Below are 18,084 nucleotides of genomic sequence, written 5' to 3'. Positions count from 1 at the left end.
TTTACCTTCATTGCTTTCAAATTTTGTAACAAAAAGGCCTTTCATTGGAAGTGTGTTGGGAGCCTCCAATAGGTTACCCTACTTCCATTTGTGTGTAATAATTTTAGGCATTTTTCCCTTAGGATAGTGAGTGTTTTGTTGGGAACCTTAAATGTGGTCATCCAAACACTCTTAGGACCCGCTTAGTTTATATTTCTTGTACTTTAATTTCTTTCTTACTTTCATAGCTTATTTTCTTTACTAGTCACACCTAGTTTATCTTGTTATTGCATAATACTTTTTGTTGCTTATCACGCTTATCTTGAGTTCTTTTGAACCCTAGCTTTTACCTTTTGTAAACCCCCAACAAGAAAGAACGACAACTTAGGAACCAACATGAGTCATCATTCATATAATGATAATGGTGAGGGTATTAGTCATAAGGACCCTCTATCTAGAATATTAGATGAGTTGAGTTTCCTAAAGTTATGGAAAGAAAAAATAGAAAGAAAAGAAAAAATAAAAAAGCGGGTAGAAATAAGTCAAGATGAGAGGGAACAAATACGGGAATAAGAAAGAAGAAAAATACTAAAAGAGTTACGAAAATAAAAATATGCCTCCTATAATAGTCATGACTCCTACAAGAGCCTAAGTGAAGAACTTAGTAACTATTATGGAGGAAGGCATATGTCACATCCTAGACCTCACTCAAATAGGAGAGAAAAGGAAAGAAAGCCTTAAGAGGCTAACATTAACCTCACATACTTCCATGGGAAGGACAATGTAGATGCTTATTTAGATTGGGAAATGAATGTTGAGCAACTCTTTGCTTGCCATCATACAAGTGAGGAAAGGAAGGTTCCTTTGGCTACCCTTAGCTTCCAAGGGTATGCCATCTATTGGTGGACTTACCTTGTTAGGGAAAGAAGGATTCATAGGAATCCTCCAGTAGAGTATTGGAATGACTTGAAAAATGCCCTTAGGAAGAGACACATCCCTTCCTACTATGAAAGGAAGCTTATGGACAAGCTCCAAAGGCTTAGACAAGGGAGTGTGAACGATGAAGAGTATAGGCAGCAAATGGAACTACTCCTTTTGAGATTGGGCTTAGGGAGGAGGAAAGAACAAGTATTGCTAGGTTCCTTAGTGGACTTAATATGGAAGTGAAGGACAAGGTTGAACTCCTTCCATATAGGGACCTAGATGACCTAGTCAAACTTTCCATAAGGGTAGAGCAACAACTTAAAAGGAAGCCAAGCCTACTTCAAAATCTAATGGCTCTCACTCTTATCCAAAGAAAGACCAAGGTCAAGGCATCTTAGGGGCTGCACCTTCTAATCCCAAAGATGATAAGGGGAAGACAATAGAAAAGCCACCCTCTAAGGCTAGTAAGAGAAGACTAGTTCTATAAAATGCTTTAAATGTCTTGGAAGAGAAAACATTGCTTCTCTATGCCCCGCCAAGAAAACCATGATTCTGAGGGACCAATGCATTTATAGTAGCCAAGATAAGGATACTACTTCACCTTCCTATAGTGAAAGTAAAGAAGCAAAAGGAGAAGAATTTAGTGAAGAAATCTACCCCCGAGAAGAAAGGGACCTTTTAATGGTCAGAAGGCTTCTAGGGGGCCAATCTTGTGACTTGACCCAATCTCAAAGGGAGAATATTTTTCACACAAGGTGTAAATTTTTATAACACATGCTCGCTCATTGTAGATAGTGGTTCATGTTGCAATTGTTGCAGCACAAGATTAGTCTCTAAGTTGAGCCTTGCTATCACTTCCCATCCAAAGCCTTACAAACTTCAATGGCTCAATAAGCAAAGGGAGATGATAGTCAATCAACAAGTGAAAGTGCCCATCTTCATTGGAACATATAAGGATAAAGTGACTTGTGATGTAGTTCCTATGGAGGCAGGACACCTTCTCTTAGGTAGGCCATGACAATATGATAGGAAAATAATCTATAATGGCCTAACTAATGAGATAACCCTCACCCACCTTGAAGTAAAGTTTGTGTTTCATCCTCAAGCACCTTCACAGGTAGCTAAGGATCAAGTAGAAATAAAACTTAAATGGGATGAGGAAAATAATAGAAAGAGAAAAGAAGAACAAACTTTAATAGTTAAGGAAGAGTGTAAGGAGGTAAGTGTCTTCTCCAAGAGGTTATCTATGAAGGAAAGTCATTTTGCAATAAAGACAAACATTAAAGAAACTTTCCTTCTTAGACAACCTCCATATCTTCTCCTTTGTAAAAGAACACTTGTTAGCACTACCGTACCTCTTGAGCTTGAGGTTATTCCTCATGTAAAGTAGTTGTTGGATGAGGGTTTGGGTCGTAAGAGCTTAAATCCTTGTGCTTTGTTGGTGCCCAAAATAGGTATTATGAGGCACCAAATCCCTATGATAGGTGGTATGATGAATGTGTTGAGTGGTGTAACCCTCTTTTGTAAAATCACCCATGCATCCAACACCTTCATGATTCACATACATAGGGACTCATTAGGTAGGTTTGTTCTTATTTTTGGTTTCAATACAAACTTAGATGCTTATATGGAACACCTTAGGTTTGTCATACTTTTTGGTAGGAGTAATCAACATGAAAATATAGAAAAATGTATGTTTTATTGCATTACTTTCCTTAATTTTTTAAATAGTGATCAAGGGGTTCCCATGGACCCTAAGATAATAAAGATCATTCCTAAGTGGCCCACTCCACCAAGTATAAGGGAAATTTGAGGCTTTCATGACTTAACAAACTTTTACAAAAGGTTTGTCCCATATTTATCTATACTTGTAGCACCACTCATTGAGTTGGTGATGAACCATGTTCCCTCATAGGAAGATGCCCAAGAAAAGGGTTTTCAGACCTTACCCTACTCTAACATACCCAACACCACTAATATATATGTTTTTATTCTTTTTATTGGTGTTAAGGGAAGAAGCCTAGAGTTTTAAGAACCTCTAGATTTGAGGTCAAATCCTTTTCAAGGGGAAGGGGATGATGCAATCCTACCCCCAAGGGCATCAGATAGAAGTCTCCAAGAAGATTGAGCTAGACATGCAGGAGAAGGCCCTAGGGTTCTCATGAGCCTTAGGGTAGATTTTGAACCCATGGGCTAAGTATGAGCCCACCTTTCTTTGTAAATATTAGAATATGTTTTCCTTATTTTGGGCCTTCTATCTTGTCCATTTTAGGTTTGTAGGGTACCCTACAAATTAATGGTACAAGTTAAGGGTACCTTAGTAGTATAGGTTTTTAGCCTTGTATTTCAGGGCATTTTGAGTAGTCTTTGTAGTAAGGACTTTTTTTGTATTTTCATGTATTTTGACACGGGGGTGAGCTTAGCTATTGGAGGGTGTGAGTAGCCCTCCCTTCCTCTAGCTTCTCAAGGAAGTTTTCTTCCTTGCTTCCCAAGGAAGCTACCTTCCTCGCTTCTTAAGGAAGCTTCCCATTGTATTTTCATATATTTTAGCATGGGGCTGAGCATAGCTATTGGAGGGGTGTGAGTAGCCCCCCTCTAACTTCTCAAGGAAGCTTTCTTCCTCTAGCTTCCCAACGAAGATACCTTCCTTGCTTCTCAAGGAAGTTTTCCATGTGCTAGGCTATAAATAGAAACATGTGTAACATTTGTCATAACTTTAATGAATGGGAAACTTGTGAGACTCACTTAAAAGTTCAACTTCTCTCCCTAATCTCCTTGAATTCCCACACCCTTCCTCTCTCTCTTATTCTCTTCCTCCATTGAAACTTCCTCTCTAAGCTTCTTATCTAAGATACTCTCTTGGTGGTGAAGTTTCTCCTTCCATGACTTATTCTTTAGTGGGTGGCGCCTCCTCTCTCCTATGCTCATTTATCTTTCGTTGCAACTTCATGGCTGAAAATCATCATTGAAGGACCTTATTGAAGCTCAAAGATCCAGCCTCCATAGAAGCTTCTCAAGCAAGCTTCCATCACATCCTTCCTAGGATATGTCTAGTTGAAAAAAAAGTAAAGAACATTTGAGTTTAAACACTTTCTTCACATAAAAAGATTTTCCACTATTATGTACACCTGCTCTAAGTAAAAGTTGATTTGACAAATGCTTACAACAGAAGAGGTGTTGCTCAAGTTGATTTGACTGCATTTAATGCTTGAATGAACACCTTCTCCATGCAAAGCAACAGACACAATTTGAAGGTCGTTGTGAGACAACAGTTACTTGCTACTAAAGTCTATGTATACCAGAAGAGTTGAATTGTTGAAGCTTCAAATTTTGAACTGAATATTATCTCCTACATTCAAGTTCTTTGTATTCGAATATTGCATAAGTTGTAAAGCTCTCAAAACACTTTTGAAAATCTTGAGAGAAAAATAGATAGTGCTTAACTTGCATATTCATCTTTTGTAATATGATAATCTTGTCTATGTGCACCCAACCTTAAACAAATCCGTTGATTTGTTTTAGAGATAGAAGTGGTAGAATACAATACTTAGGTTGTAAAAGCTTAGGGATAAGCTTTGTGTAAGAGCCAGAAGTGGCAGTGAGCAATACTTATAACCTAATTGAAAGTTAGTGAAACTTAGTGGGTTGCCTAAAATTGGATCTAAGCTCATTGGTAGAGACAAACTAGTATAAAACTCTTTGTTTTATTTATTTCTTCCATTCATTTGTTGACTAACATTGAGTTGTCATTATCACTTTTATAACTAAGTTTTGTTTTTGTTGTAAAATTCTTCGTTTATTCTCATTTGCATTAAAATTTGTTCTTAAACTTGCGAAAATGTTGCAAAAAATTTTAAGATCGCAACTCAACTTCCCTTTATGTGATTTTTCCATTATAGTGTTGTTGTTTAAAGTCAACACACATAAGTCTAATGAGTATTCTAGTTTGGGCTATATACCTAGTGTGGGAAAGATTAGTGGAGGAAAGTTGACCCTTTTAGATAGGTAGATAGGAAAATTTTGCATTTTAGACAAGATTACCACAAATCATGTATCGTGATAAGCCACTACTCACATATATTTGTCTTTGTAAGACCGTTATATCATTCTACAGACTAGTGTTGGATATCCCTTAAATGGTTTTTGGCACGTGCCTCTTTTGCCCAAGATGAGTATTATTAATGTTTACTATGATCAAGAAATAATCTTCATTAGAAGTCTGCATGGAGCAATGTTGTATTCCATCAATTGTTGCATTATAACACAACATGCATGATTCTTGTGGTTGTTGATGTGTAATGGTGTAATTGCTATTAATCTTGGGATTGAGAAATATATGTATTCTTTGATAACATGCTTATAATTTATGCAATTTTTTACATTGCTTATGTATGAGTGTAAAGTATGTTACTTTTGTTTACATTAGCTAATCATTGCTTGTTTGTTCTTGTCTGATTGTGAGGATTATGATATTCCTAATCTCATAACATTTAGGTATGAGAGTTTACTGATCATTCACTTTGTACTTGATCGCACTATCATGGTAACTCATCTAATGGATGTTCATGTGCAATTTTCAAATATGTAAAGGACAATGTGACATATTTCCTTTAGTATTCCTTGTAGAATAGGAAATACTTGTGACTATTGTAGTTTATTGAAAGGAGTTGTGAGTTAATTTGTTAAAGGGTTTAGTTTTTTTTACCATATTTTATTTTGTAATATTGTTTGATTCAATTGAACATTTAGTAGAAGTAAAAAAAATCATTTTACTAAACAGTATAATACAATATTGATGGCAAGAACATGCTTTTTGTTTCCCCCATTTTTATCATATAAAATACATCACAAAGTATGAACAAATGGTTGTACATAATGATATTGTGTACAACCATAGTTACTTTTCTATTAAACATAATCTAGATTTATTTAGAAGATCTAATATTGTCTTCCAAATAAAGGGCACATCAACACCACCGTTGGTTAGTGGAAAAACAAATATGGCGGGTTATATTTGGTGCTAAGGATTCTTAGCCTGCAACAATCACAAATTTCTTGCATATAAGTGTATAGTTAAACAAAATTATGTTAGAATAAGAAGGAAATGGAACCAAACAAGAAATAATATCATAATATTTAAACATCAACATAAGCATTGCCTAATAATAAAGATGGTATTAAAATATTTTCACTTCAAAAAATATCACATATTGATGGTAACTATTTTCCAACTATTAGTATTATTTTTAATGGTAACTATTTTCCAACTAAAAATAAAGGTCATACTATAGTCATTGTTGAGGTACACTAATATTTTGATGTTCTAATAATATATGGTTTTCCTAACATAATTGTATGATGATTGTATCATTTTACTAGCATAGACCCACAAACTTAATTTTGGGTAGACAAAGACATACAAAGATGATATGGTTATCAATATATTTTTTTGGATAAAATATGTTTTTGGTCCCTTTTAAATTTTCTATCCATTTTTAGTCCCTCTAATTTTAAAATGTCTATTTTTCATCTTAAGTGTTATCTAAATCATTTTGACCCATTCATACAGCGCTATCTAAAACACTTTACTAACTAAATGTGGAGGCAATAAAGAAAAGGACTACAAGTGGTGCATTTCAAATTCGGAAAGACGAGAGGTAGACATTTGAAAATTAGAGGGACAAAAAATAGACAAAAACTTTAGAGGGACTAAAAATGAACTTCTCAAATTTTAGAGGGATCAAAAATGTATTTTACACTATTTTTTTTATTGTTGATATATGATATTATTTTAGTTCTTATTCACATAACTATAATTAAAAAAAGGTTGATGCATAATATGTTGTTTGTCTATAGAAATAATTATGTTATTCAAACACAATTGTTTTCTTTTATATGCAATTAATCAAATACTTAGGATTTAAGAATGGTACAAATAATAATTTAAGAAAGGAATAATAATGGGACAACATGATAATCACTTTAATTACATACAAATTGAACTTCAAATTATATATTTATGTAGATGCCTTGAGGAAACTTCTTAGGTAATAGAACTTTGTTATAATAAGAAATGAGAATAATATATTGACCTTTAGATCTTATTTTATAGGTTAAAATTAAGGCTTAAATATGTCTTTGATCCCTAATATATACCCGACTTTTGTATTTGATTCTTGATAAATTTTTCCTTCGAATCGGATTCCTAATATTTAAAAAGTTTTGTTTTAGATCTCTATCATCAGTTAAATGATGATGTGTTAATTAAATATTTGATAATGCAATTTGTGGCGGCTCAAAAACTGCCAATATTTGCACACAAAATCAAATTTAAATTTTTGGGCGGTTAAAAACCGCCAGAATCAATTAAAGGGGTTATGGTTCAGGAAACATGGCCATGTACATGGGAAGGCTCAAGAAAAAAAAAGGAACAATGCACCAAAAAACCAAAAGCCATGATGTGTGACATGTGGCCATGTATGATTAATGGATGGGAAAAAATTTGAATCAACAACCCATGATCTCAATGGCCCATCATCTACCTCACCACCCTTTTTCACAATGCTGGAATCGAAGCCATTATTACTCTCTTCAACAACACCCATAAATGAAAATGCATCATAACAAGTCTCACCGTCGGGTCAAAGAGAGACTTTAATACTAAATTCACAATCATCGTATTCATTAAATACACCGCACTTCCTGGTTAAAAAGTGGCACTTCCCAGCGACAACAATATCTAAACATGTGGCGATGACAGTAGAGCTGCTCTCGTTGAGCCATGAGCTCAATGCTTTGGTGTGGGCACCTTCACCTCCGTGAGCTCGGGCAGGTCAAAACACATGTCGAAGAATGAGACCTCTGATGCACACTTTAGATGCGAGGCCACGATGTAGAAGGCATCTTAGAGGGCAATATAGGTAGGTCAAGTGAGTCTGGTCACGAAGGTGCCTGAGTAAATGATGATGCCGTTGTTCCACATTGTGTTGAGGCGAAATAGCAAGGTAGAAAGGTTTCACATTGACGTGCCGCTGATGCTGATCTCGAGGAGCTCAAGGTAGTAGAAGGTGTCGAGCTTAGGGTTTTTGATGAGAGGAGTAAAGCGCACGGTTCGAGAAATAGCGAAATATCTGAAGACAATAGAGGAGGGTTTGGCCAAAGCAAAATGATTGACGAGGCAGTAAGAGAATTTTTAGTTGAACCAGCAACTAGTTTAGACTAGAAATGATAACTTCCCACAACCTAAGTCTAAAAGCCCAACAATGCCGATAAAGAGTCAGTCATTGCCGTGGCCATAGTCAAGCACGATGCACGTGACTCTAGTTCTTCAAAACATGAACGGTGGAAATCTGGTGGTGGCAAACCTTGTTCTTGTTGTTGTAGCCGGGGGAGTCCAATTGACAGTAGAGAGGGGCCCTAGAGGGGATTCCGACGTAGGTTCAAGATTTGGTGGAGGTGAAGTGGGAGTGCTTTTTCTTGGTCGGGTTCTAAGAAGGGTTTGGATTCGGGCCATGAGAACGTGGGTGGGTGGAGGAGGGAGTGAAGGGGCAAGTTTTAGGTTTGGAGTTGGAATGCAACGGAGAGAGAGAAAGGGTGAAAGACAGGGATGAGAAGATAAGGCAATTTGTTGTCTTTTTCTTCCCTTCCATTGTTGTTGCGATGAGAATGAAAGTGGAGAAAGCGAATAAATAAGCAAAAAGGGGGTGGAAACTCGAAAGGCAATGGGTGGTGTCGCGACATAACTAGTACGGGTTTCAAAGAAAAATGGAATTTCACCGTACTGACAATTTTTAACAAATATTGGCGGTTTTTAAGCTACCACAAATTATGTTATCAGATATTTAACTGACACATCATTGCTTAAATGACGGTAAGGGTCTAAAACGAAACTTTCAAAATATCAGGATTCGATTTGAAGAAAAAATTTATCAGGGATCAAACATAAAAGTTAGATATATATTAGGGATCAAAAATATATTTAAGCCTAAAATAAAAATATAAAAATGTTTGACTTTTATAAGTGATTATGTGACCACTAACTAACTTTTATCATTCACATATAATTGCATAGTCAATATTTATTAAATGGTTTAATCCTTTAGGTATAATAGAATAGTAAAATTGACATATTTATTGCATATTGAATGTTCGAATACACACATAATGAGAATGATTATTTTTTAAGATTGTGAGAATAATAATTGTAGACCTAATATGCTATAAATATTTCAATTTTAGTATTTATTATATGCAAAAGGATAAATTATTATGATCAATTTATTTTTGCATATATGAAAAAAATGAGGATGAAAAATTAGAGAAAGAGTTAGAGAAATGACTACAATACCTTTTTCAAATATTTCTTGTGAAGTTTTAATGCAGCCACACAAGCTTTTTTAGCATCAAGATTTCCATTTACATCATTCAATATCTGAAGAGAATTAATTTCAGTGGTCAAAGAGGAAAAATATTAGATACAAAAATGAAAGTTAAATTTGTTAAGGATTATTATAACTATTTAAAAAAAATTATATTAAAATAATTGTACTATCCTTAGTAATATGTAAACTCTCATTCCAAGATAATAATTTCCCTTTCTATTTCCTTATTTTATATCAATATAATTGTTCATTGTGTTAATTGTTTTTTGGTCCCAAAACTTTTTGCAAAGTTCACGCTTAGTCCTTATACAATTATTTGGGCATTTTTGGTTTACAGTTTTAGTCCATGTTGTCAAGTAATAGTTCTAATTGGTCATGTGTTAGCTATGCATAATTTTTAATGGTAAATTTTGTTTTTAATCCCTCATAATATTGAAAAATTAAGGGACAAAAAATTGCTAGAATTTTTGTTTAGGGAATAAAAGTATTTTTTTTCTTTTGCAAAAAGTGTAGGGACCAAAAATCTAAGTAACTCTTTTGATTCTCTAATTCAATGTCAACTTAAGTCTAAAAAGTCACATGAATAAACCAAACCTTGACAACATCATCCAAGCCTTTTGCTTGCTGGAGTAACATTGTGCTTTTGTCTTTTAGTACACTAGCAACAAGGAAAACAGATATGGGAAGGGGGGGATCTTCACCATTCTTTGCTCCATTTTTCATATTTTCTCTTTCATACTTTCCATAGTGGCGCAATGACTTTAATCTTCCTTTAGATTCCTCAGATTTGTCATCATCATCCTCGTACATCCAAAACAAATCGGGATCATATTCTAGAGCCCACATCATCTATTCAATAGTTAAGTGATTAGTTATCATAATGACCTCAAATTATTTTTATTCGATTAAATATGGATCCTTAAAACATGTAAAGGAATGATCAAATACATCCAAAAAATATTAAGAGGTCAACCCAAAGAAACAGAAAAACATTGTTCATATAGAAGGATTTATCTCTTATGTTCATATAGGAAGATTGTTATATATCGGTACACTCAGACAACACAACCATCCTAATAAACATAGTGATGATATTATACAACATAAAACTAATTTCATTTGTAAGTTAACTATTACCTAATATAAGTGATCATCATAACTAAAAATTTGTAACATGTGAAGTGATACTTCGCTTAAAATATTGGCTACCACAACCAATTTTAATGAAAAACAATGTGAATATGAAAAGAATAACATGAGTTATATCATACTAAAATATAGAAATTATATTCTCATCGAAGACATAAGTGTTTTTAGTTGTAAGTAACTCAATATCTTAGTGATTAAGAAATGTGTTTGAATAAATCAATAGAAAAGAAATAAAGCAAACCTCCCAAAGGTACAACGAATCGCAAAAAGAGAATTCTCGTCGAAATAGAACCATTATCATCCGAAAAGCAAATAGATAGTCACCTCCACCAATATGTTCTGTGCTCCAACAATAAAAAAAATCATTTGTTATTTTTTTATTTCTCATACATCCATTGAAATTGATGGTAACAAAATATCAACAAATTCAATACTATTGGAATGAAAATTTAACAATGATCATAGCAAAATATGCATTGTTAAAAAGATAAATCATTGTCTAAAAAATGTATAACCAAATGCCAAGGTCTTGTAATATTTTATCTTTCATCATTTTATTAAAACAAACACGTGAAAACTACATGCTTGACAATAAAATTGTATGCATTGCTTGACCATAAATAAAAATAGACACAATAAAATACCTATATGTTGATGAAGTTTTGGATCAATTACTTGAGTGATAGTAGCCAAAGTACTTAATTGAGCCTCAACACCAACAGAGTTATCAGTGCATCTAAAATTTCCTCGCTTCAAATATTAAACAAAAAGGATAATAAGAAACAATGATAAATTTGAATACAATAAAAATTGTATAATAGTATTTAATTGGTCACATGGAATGCTTAAATTGTACTTTCATATATGAAGTTCAATTTTAAAATTTGGGTTAATTCCATTTATTTTGTTAAAGGTAATAAAAGGGGGAAAACATATTAACTAAGATTTGTAATAGCTGGGATAAGAGTTTACCAATCGACGCATCAAACGCTCAAAGCACCAAAATGCATCAGCCTCATCATTAAGAAGTATTATCATAGGAGAGCATAGGTCACTCATTCCTATGAATGTTATAATCAAGTAAAAATCACATTAGTTCCAAATAATGGTTACATTTAGGACTTTGGTTTGAGAAAATATTCAATTTTGTTTTTATTTTTTCATTAATAATCATAAAAAATTACTTTAATTTCATTTTGTTTCTTATCTTCAATTACTTGTATTAGAAAACATAATATTATCTTTAATATTTCTTATACAAATACTATTTTTTAGGCTTAAATGTATTTTTGGTTCTCCTAAGTATTGAAGTTATGTGATTTTGATATAATGAATAAAGGTGTGAAACATTGACCTACAAAATAGAGCTTTCCAAACTAGATTTTGTAGAATCAAAAGTAGGACTACCCAAAGGAGAGTTGACCAGAAGCATGAATGACAATCATGCTTTCTAGATCAAAGTGTAGATCTAAAAAATTATGTAAGATCAAAAGTATGATACCAAAGATAACTTTAGTAAAGGGGTAGATACTAGAAGCTACACATGATAGGAGGATCATCAGAAGATGCATTGCAAAACAAAAGAATAAAGACATAAGACTCTACACTGTTCAAAATAACAAGTTCTTCAGAAGACATAAAGAAATTTAGAGGCACATAACTTGTAGACATCAAGTCCTGACCAAAGCAAAGCAACCAGAAGAATGAATATTGAAGTTCAAGCACTATGGTCATTAGAATTAGCTCACGCCCTATAATACAGTCTTCAGAAGACATCCCATGAGAAGCTCAAGAAAGACTAGACAACAATGCGCGATTACAATTCAAATTTGAATCATGCAAGTTGTCAATAGTGGAGAAGAGTAGATAAGATGCAATTCGAGGAGATGCTACAAAAGACTATGAGGAAAAGAAAAAGGCAAGTTCCAATTGTGTGCTTGGACAACTCACAGTTTATGAATGGTTGAATTTTGCCTCCAACAATCATAAACAACTAGCTCCAATGCTTATTTAAGGAGATTGATTTAGATCTCACTGAAAGGAAAAATGGGTAGTAGAGCTTATTTAAGAGTCAAGTTGCTTAAGAGAATACCCTAATCTAAAATCTTCCATAGTCAAAGCACTCAAGGTTTGAGCCAAACCTTTCAATTCAAAAGCATTTTTGGAAACACCTTTACTTATAGAGCCATAATGTACAAGACATCCTAAAATGGGTAGTTTGTTGAACCCCTTAGGATAGAGGGAAGAACTCAGAAGAACAATTAAGGGATTGTCGCTTGTTAATTTTGGGTGCAGGTGTTGTGTGAGTCAGGTAGTAATTGCTATTTGCTTCTTTGGGTGTAAAGCCAAAAGTGACATTCTAAAAGAATACTAGGGTAGAGCTTGTAGAGACTTAGAGAATATTGAGTTGAATATGTTAAGGTTTAGAATACAGGGTTGAGGTGTAGCCTGTAGAGGCTAGTAAGAATTTCAAATGGAACCTTTATAGGTTTAAAATATTGGGTGTAGGAGCCGATAGAGGTTTTAAAAGAAAGAAAACCACATGTTCAGTGTTTTGGTCTTAGTGGAGAAAGCCTACATGTGTTGATATTGGACATAGTCCAGGTTAGGGTGAACCAATATGGTATATCCTTCTATTACTTCCTAACTATCTATAACTATTGCATTCATATTTTAATTTTTCAAAAACCTTGTTTTAATAAAATATAACTCTTACATTTCTTTAAAAAAAATTACCAAAAGGTTTTAGCTTCCAAAAGCTACACTAGATTTTACCGAGTCAAACCCAGGTTCTATTATTTTCAAATAATAGTTTTTTAAAAGTAGCATTTAGTGCTAACAACTAGGAGATTCTTTAGTTTATCCTTCTTACCTAGTACTTAAAGAAGGAAAACATTGTTCCTAACAAAACTTCTGATTTTCAAGCAATAGCTTGAGAAGGAAAAAATTAGAAGCGGATTTTTATTTGTGCAGAAAAAGCCAAGTCAATTTGTTTGTCACTATTCAACACCCCTTGTAGTGGCCAAATCAACTTCAATATTTTGTCTAAACAAACTCCTAAAAGTGTAAACTATGAGGTGAAGGTTAATGACTAATTTTTCTCTAGGCTTAAATATGTTTTTGATTCCTAATAAATACTCGATTTTTGTGTTTGCTCCCTAATAAATTTTTGTTTTGTGTTGAATCCCTAGTAAAATAACACTTTTATTTTTTTATCATTGATATTTTGTTTTAGTTCTTGATAAAGTAGAAAATTTTGTGCTAGCTTCCTGATAAATTGACAAATTTTGTTTTAGTATATATTGGTAACAAATGGGAAATGTTTATCATGGAGCAAACAAAAAATTTGCTAATTTATTAGGGACTAAAAAAAGTGTCAATGACCAAAAATAAAATTGTTGTTTTATTAGAGACTCGTCATAAAACAAAAATTTATTAGGAAGTAAATTCTAAATCGGATATTTATTAGGGATCAAAAACATATTTAAGTTTTTTCTCTACTATGTTGAATAAAAAATAATTTAAATGATTAAATGAAAAAAGCAATCATTAACTTAACATAAAGTGACTAAATAATTATTAGAAATATATATACTTTTACGTCATTTCAAAACATCGCACTCAAACAAAATATGGTATTACTACCATACATTATCTAATAGTAAAATGATGTTTTATGAATATTATCTTTCTTTTAGAGGTTGTGAGAGTTGAGGTCATATAGAATCATCCCTTGTGTTAAGATAAATAAAGATTTATACAAAAATTAATAAGAGATTCTATATGTATTGATCAATGTCCAAATGAGGTAATGCAAAAGTGTTTAAGATTCAAAAGTTCACTTGTTTAAAGACTCACCTTGACCATAGCCAACATCTGAATCTATTCGAGCATAAACACTAAGAATATCCCAAAGTTTTGATAAGTTCTCTTTCTTTTCATAAAAAATCAATGTTCTATCAGTGCGTATCACATCAAGACCTGAAACAGTTTGTGCAAGAATTAAGATTATTTACCTTGTGAATCACACAATAATATGATTTATCTTTCTACTTGAGAAAAGTTTTAAAACAATGTCAACTCATTCTTTTCCATTAATTAAATTAAGTTTAAGTACAACTTAGTCAAACCAAACTAGCCTAAAATCAATTTGAATGTCTACAAATTGTATTTCACTAATAACTAGGATGGTTATTATCGATATAGAGAAAATTCAATTGAGAAGATCCTTTGACCCAAAACAAAGATAAATAAAAGTCTATCTATATTTTTAGTCATTCAGATAATCCAATGATTCCTTATTAGATAACAACAACCATCTCATCAAGGAAAAGTCATTTTTTCTTTATAATGTCTTTGTCATTTGATCTCGTAGAACTTCATTAGATAGAAATAAATTTGATAAATATTGATAGCTATCAAATAAATAAGTAAAACAGAAAAATCCATTAGAGATGAACACTTAATTAAAAATTACATAAAGAAATTATACACCAACGACAATGTATTTTAAATAAATGCAACTATAGGTTGCCTAATTATCCCATTGAGCATTTAATATCATAATTAAAAAAACAAAGTAAAAGCAATAAAATATAGTCCATATAATATAGGAAGGTTGAAAATAACACTTAAGGGTACCTGAAAGTTTGTGTGGACATTTTTGTGCTTAGATACAAAATTAAACTAGGGGTAAAGAGTATTCAAAATTCTAAAAGAATATTGAGGTAAACAAGTTAATGAAGCACCTATTCAATAAAATGTTATTAAATAAGAGCTTATTAATAAATTCAAACGTGAAACTCTTGTAAATAAAAGAAAAGATTAAATATGTTTGAAATTCATGATAAATGACAATTTTTTATTTTGGGTCTTCAATAAATTTTTTGGTTACATTATTTTCTTGATATATCAAAACTTTTGTTGAATCTTTATCGTCAACTAAGTGATGATATGACACTACATTGTTACTTACTACTTGACAGGTACCCAAAACAAAAGTTTTGTTACATCTAAGGTCCAATACAATGAAAAACTTATAGAAATTTCATTAGTCACTTTTATAACCTCAAATAAATAATTTCAAATGCCCCTTGTTATATAAAATTATTTGAAAAAGAATTACAAGAAAAGTTGTTTCATAAATAAAGCTCGTAGCTGATATGGCTAAAGATTAATAAACATTATTTAGTGTGAGAAATATATTATAGTGCATTGAGAACCAAAAATATTCACAAACCTATTTGATGGAGCGTTAACATCCATTGAATTACTCCTTTGTCTGTCACCTTTTTTAAGTTATTTGTATCATTAGTGGTAACCTCCGTGGGTATAACCAATCCATTATTTGGATTATTTTCTAACAAAACCAAGGGATCTTGAACCTGTCTACCATCTTCAGTAATTACAGGTGCTGTGATAAATCTACCACTTCCTATGAGAGGAAACAACTTACGACATTCTTCCTTCCAATTAGCATATTGCTCCCTGACATTATAGTCATAAAAGATACAATTTTCATCTATAAAATTTAGAATTAAATCATAATAGTGTTAAATTATAAAATAATTGTATTGTCCCTGTATAATGGGGGTGGGGTGGGAGTTATTCTGTTTTTTTTAAGATATATTAAGCTTGTATTTACATATATTATTATAACCATATTTCATTTTTATTTTAAAGGGAAAACATGTGCATTGTATATTATAGTGATAGTTTAAGTACTTTATGTGATATAAAATACTGAAAGTAAATAGATAATGAAATTAAGAATGCTTACCTACGACGTTGTCTTATCTCATCTCTTTCTTGAAATGTACTCTTGGGATCATAGCAACCAAGTAGAAATTCCCAAACTTCTCCTCTAATTGATGGATGGATTCCCTGATTTGAAAAATCTAATAACGTGAGACAAATTATTCTCTAGATTTCCTATTGCATATACTAAATTGTCTATAACAAGCTACTTATTAAACCTCTAACTAAATTCCTTGATAGAAGAGTCTCTTAATTAAAAGGATCTATATGCATTAAAATGTATGGTATGATAACCGTAATAAAATCTCATGTTCTAAAGAAAACAAAAAAAAAGACACCAAAATATTAGTTATTGAATTTTACCTTCCAAGCATTAGTTTGTCTCGTCTTTTATTACAAAATAAATATTGCAGCAAGTTTTACTCACATGATAAAGTTTTCTATTGCACTTGATTACCATGTGAGAGTGAACAAATAAAAAATCATATACTTCAAAATAATAAAGTAATATTTTAACTGTAATAAAAGAAATTACCCCACGATGGATTCGACTCAGAGTCTTGCCTATATCTAAATACCCTTCTGGAGAAAATGCAGCATGCCATTTTCTTGCACTTAATGTTTTGCCAGCCTGGATCATATATCAAAAAGTTTAACTTCGTCAAAGCATTTGACGTAAATGTGAGAACTCTAAAAAAATTAAAATGAATCCAAAAGTTCTTAATTAAGTGCATATAATTGTTATAATATAATGAAAATCATCTAATTAGTATGTGATTTAGATATTGTCATGATTTATCATCCATAATCATCAAAAGTAATTTTATCAATACTCATTTCATTCTCTTACAAGTGATAAAATTATCTAATAGTAATTTTATCACTTGTTTCCAAATACACACATTAAGCCAAAGCCAACCCAAAAATATCCTAAAAGCAACAATTATTAAAACCTTTATTTTACTTTTAGAAAAACATCATCATCACAACTATTATTCGTCATTCTGCTATAAGGCCAATCTATTTTGTATATATTTATATAGAAGTTTCCAATTTCAATAATTAGAAACCATAAATATCCCATATGAAAAAAAGACATCATACAATCAATTAACTTTTCAAACTAAAAATCACCGATCAAAAGATTTTACTATAGCAATAAACAATAGACCAAAACGAAATAACTCAAAATTCTTAAATGATGAACACATTCATAAAACTGCATTTACACTATTATTTATAGCATACTTTTCCTTTAATAATGCACATACATATATATTGTATGTATGTATGAAAGACAAAACATACCTTGATCCTAAATCGAGACTTGGGAACATCGGTGCACTCAGGACGAGTTTCATAAAAAGAATCAGCGGGAGCCCCAGGATCTCTCCACATCCCAAAAATCCAAAAGTATTCTTAGGAAAAATATATATATATATATGTATATATATATATATACAAATTTAAAGACAATGATTCTTATATGAATATCTTTGTCTACACCCAAGTGTTGGACCCCTTTGAAATGATCAAGCAAACCCAGTAAATAAAAATTTGGTGAAGAATTCAAAGGGGATCCAACCAAGGTTCAATAGGTAGGACCAGGCTCTAAAGCCAAAATGAAAAATGTTTTTAAAAAAATATATATTTTTTACCTTTTCTATTTTTTTAATATTTGTGGGGTTAACAATTGAGATTGTGTTTGAGGAAGGGAAGTCATAATAATCTGTCAAGAATGATTCACAACCTCACAAACTCTAACACTAGTCGTTTAATGCGTAAAATGACACAAACTAACTTGTTTCTATTTTTTTTCTCTCTCCATGCCACTTGCTTTAATTTTTCATTTTCATTTTATTTTTTGTTTGCATACTTTTGTATATGATGACTT

The 18,084-nt window shown here is 32.0% G+C and overlaps 1 protein-coding gene across 1 annotated transcript; it reads right to left on the bottom strand.

Annotated features, from left to right (window-relative positions):
- Nucleotides 1–5,706: 5,706 nt before the first annotated feature.
- Nucleotides 5,707–17,784, bottom strand: LOC100782079 (rab GTPase-activating protein 22). The gene is made up of 11 exons (XM_041007707.1): nucleotides 17,499–17,784; nucleotides 16,726–16,821; nucleotides 16,213–16,316; nucleotides 15,673–15,920; nucleotides 14,292–14,414; nucleotides 11,406–11,494; nucleotides 11,078–11,183; nucleotides 10,675–10,772; nucleotides 9,879–10,133; nucleotides 9,251–9,334; nucleotides 5,707–5,938 (listed from the first exon to the last, which is right to left on the bottom strand). The coding sequence occupies exons 1-11, from the start codon at nucleotides 17,586–17,588 to the stop codon at nucleotides 5,924–5,926; spliced, it is 1,308 nt and encodes a 435-aa protein (XP_040863641.1). The 5' UTR covers nucleotides 17,589–17,784; the 3' UTR covers nucleotides 5,707–5,923.
- Nucleotides 17,785–18,084: the final 300 nt, after the last annotated feature.

This window comes from Glycine max, chromosome 12 (genome assembly GCF_000004515.6).
Source record: "Glycine max cultivar Williams 82 chromosome 12, Glycine_max_v4.0, whole genome shotgun sequence".
NCBI lineage: Eukaryota > Viridiplantae > Streptophyta > Magnoliopsida > Fabales > Fabaceae > Glycine > Glycine max.
Note: the sequence above shows the minus strand (reverse complement) of the source record. Positions and strands in the feature narration are given on the sequence as shown.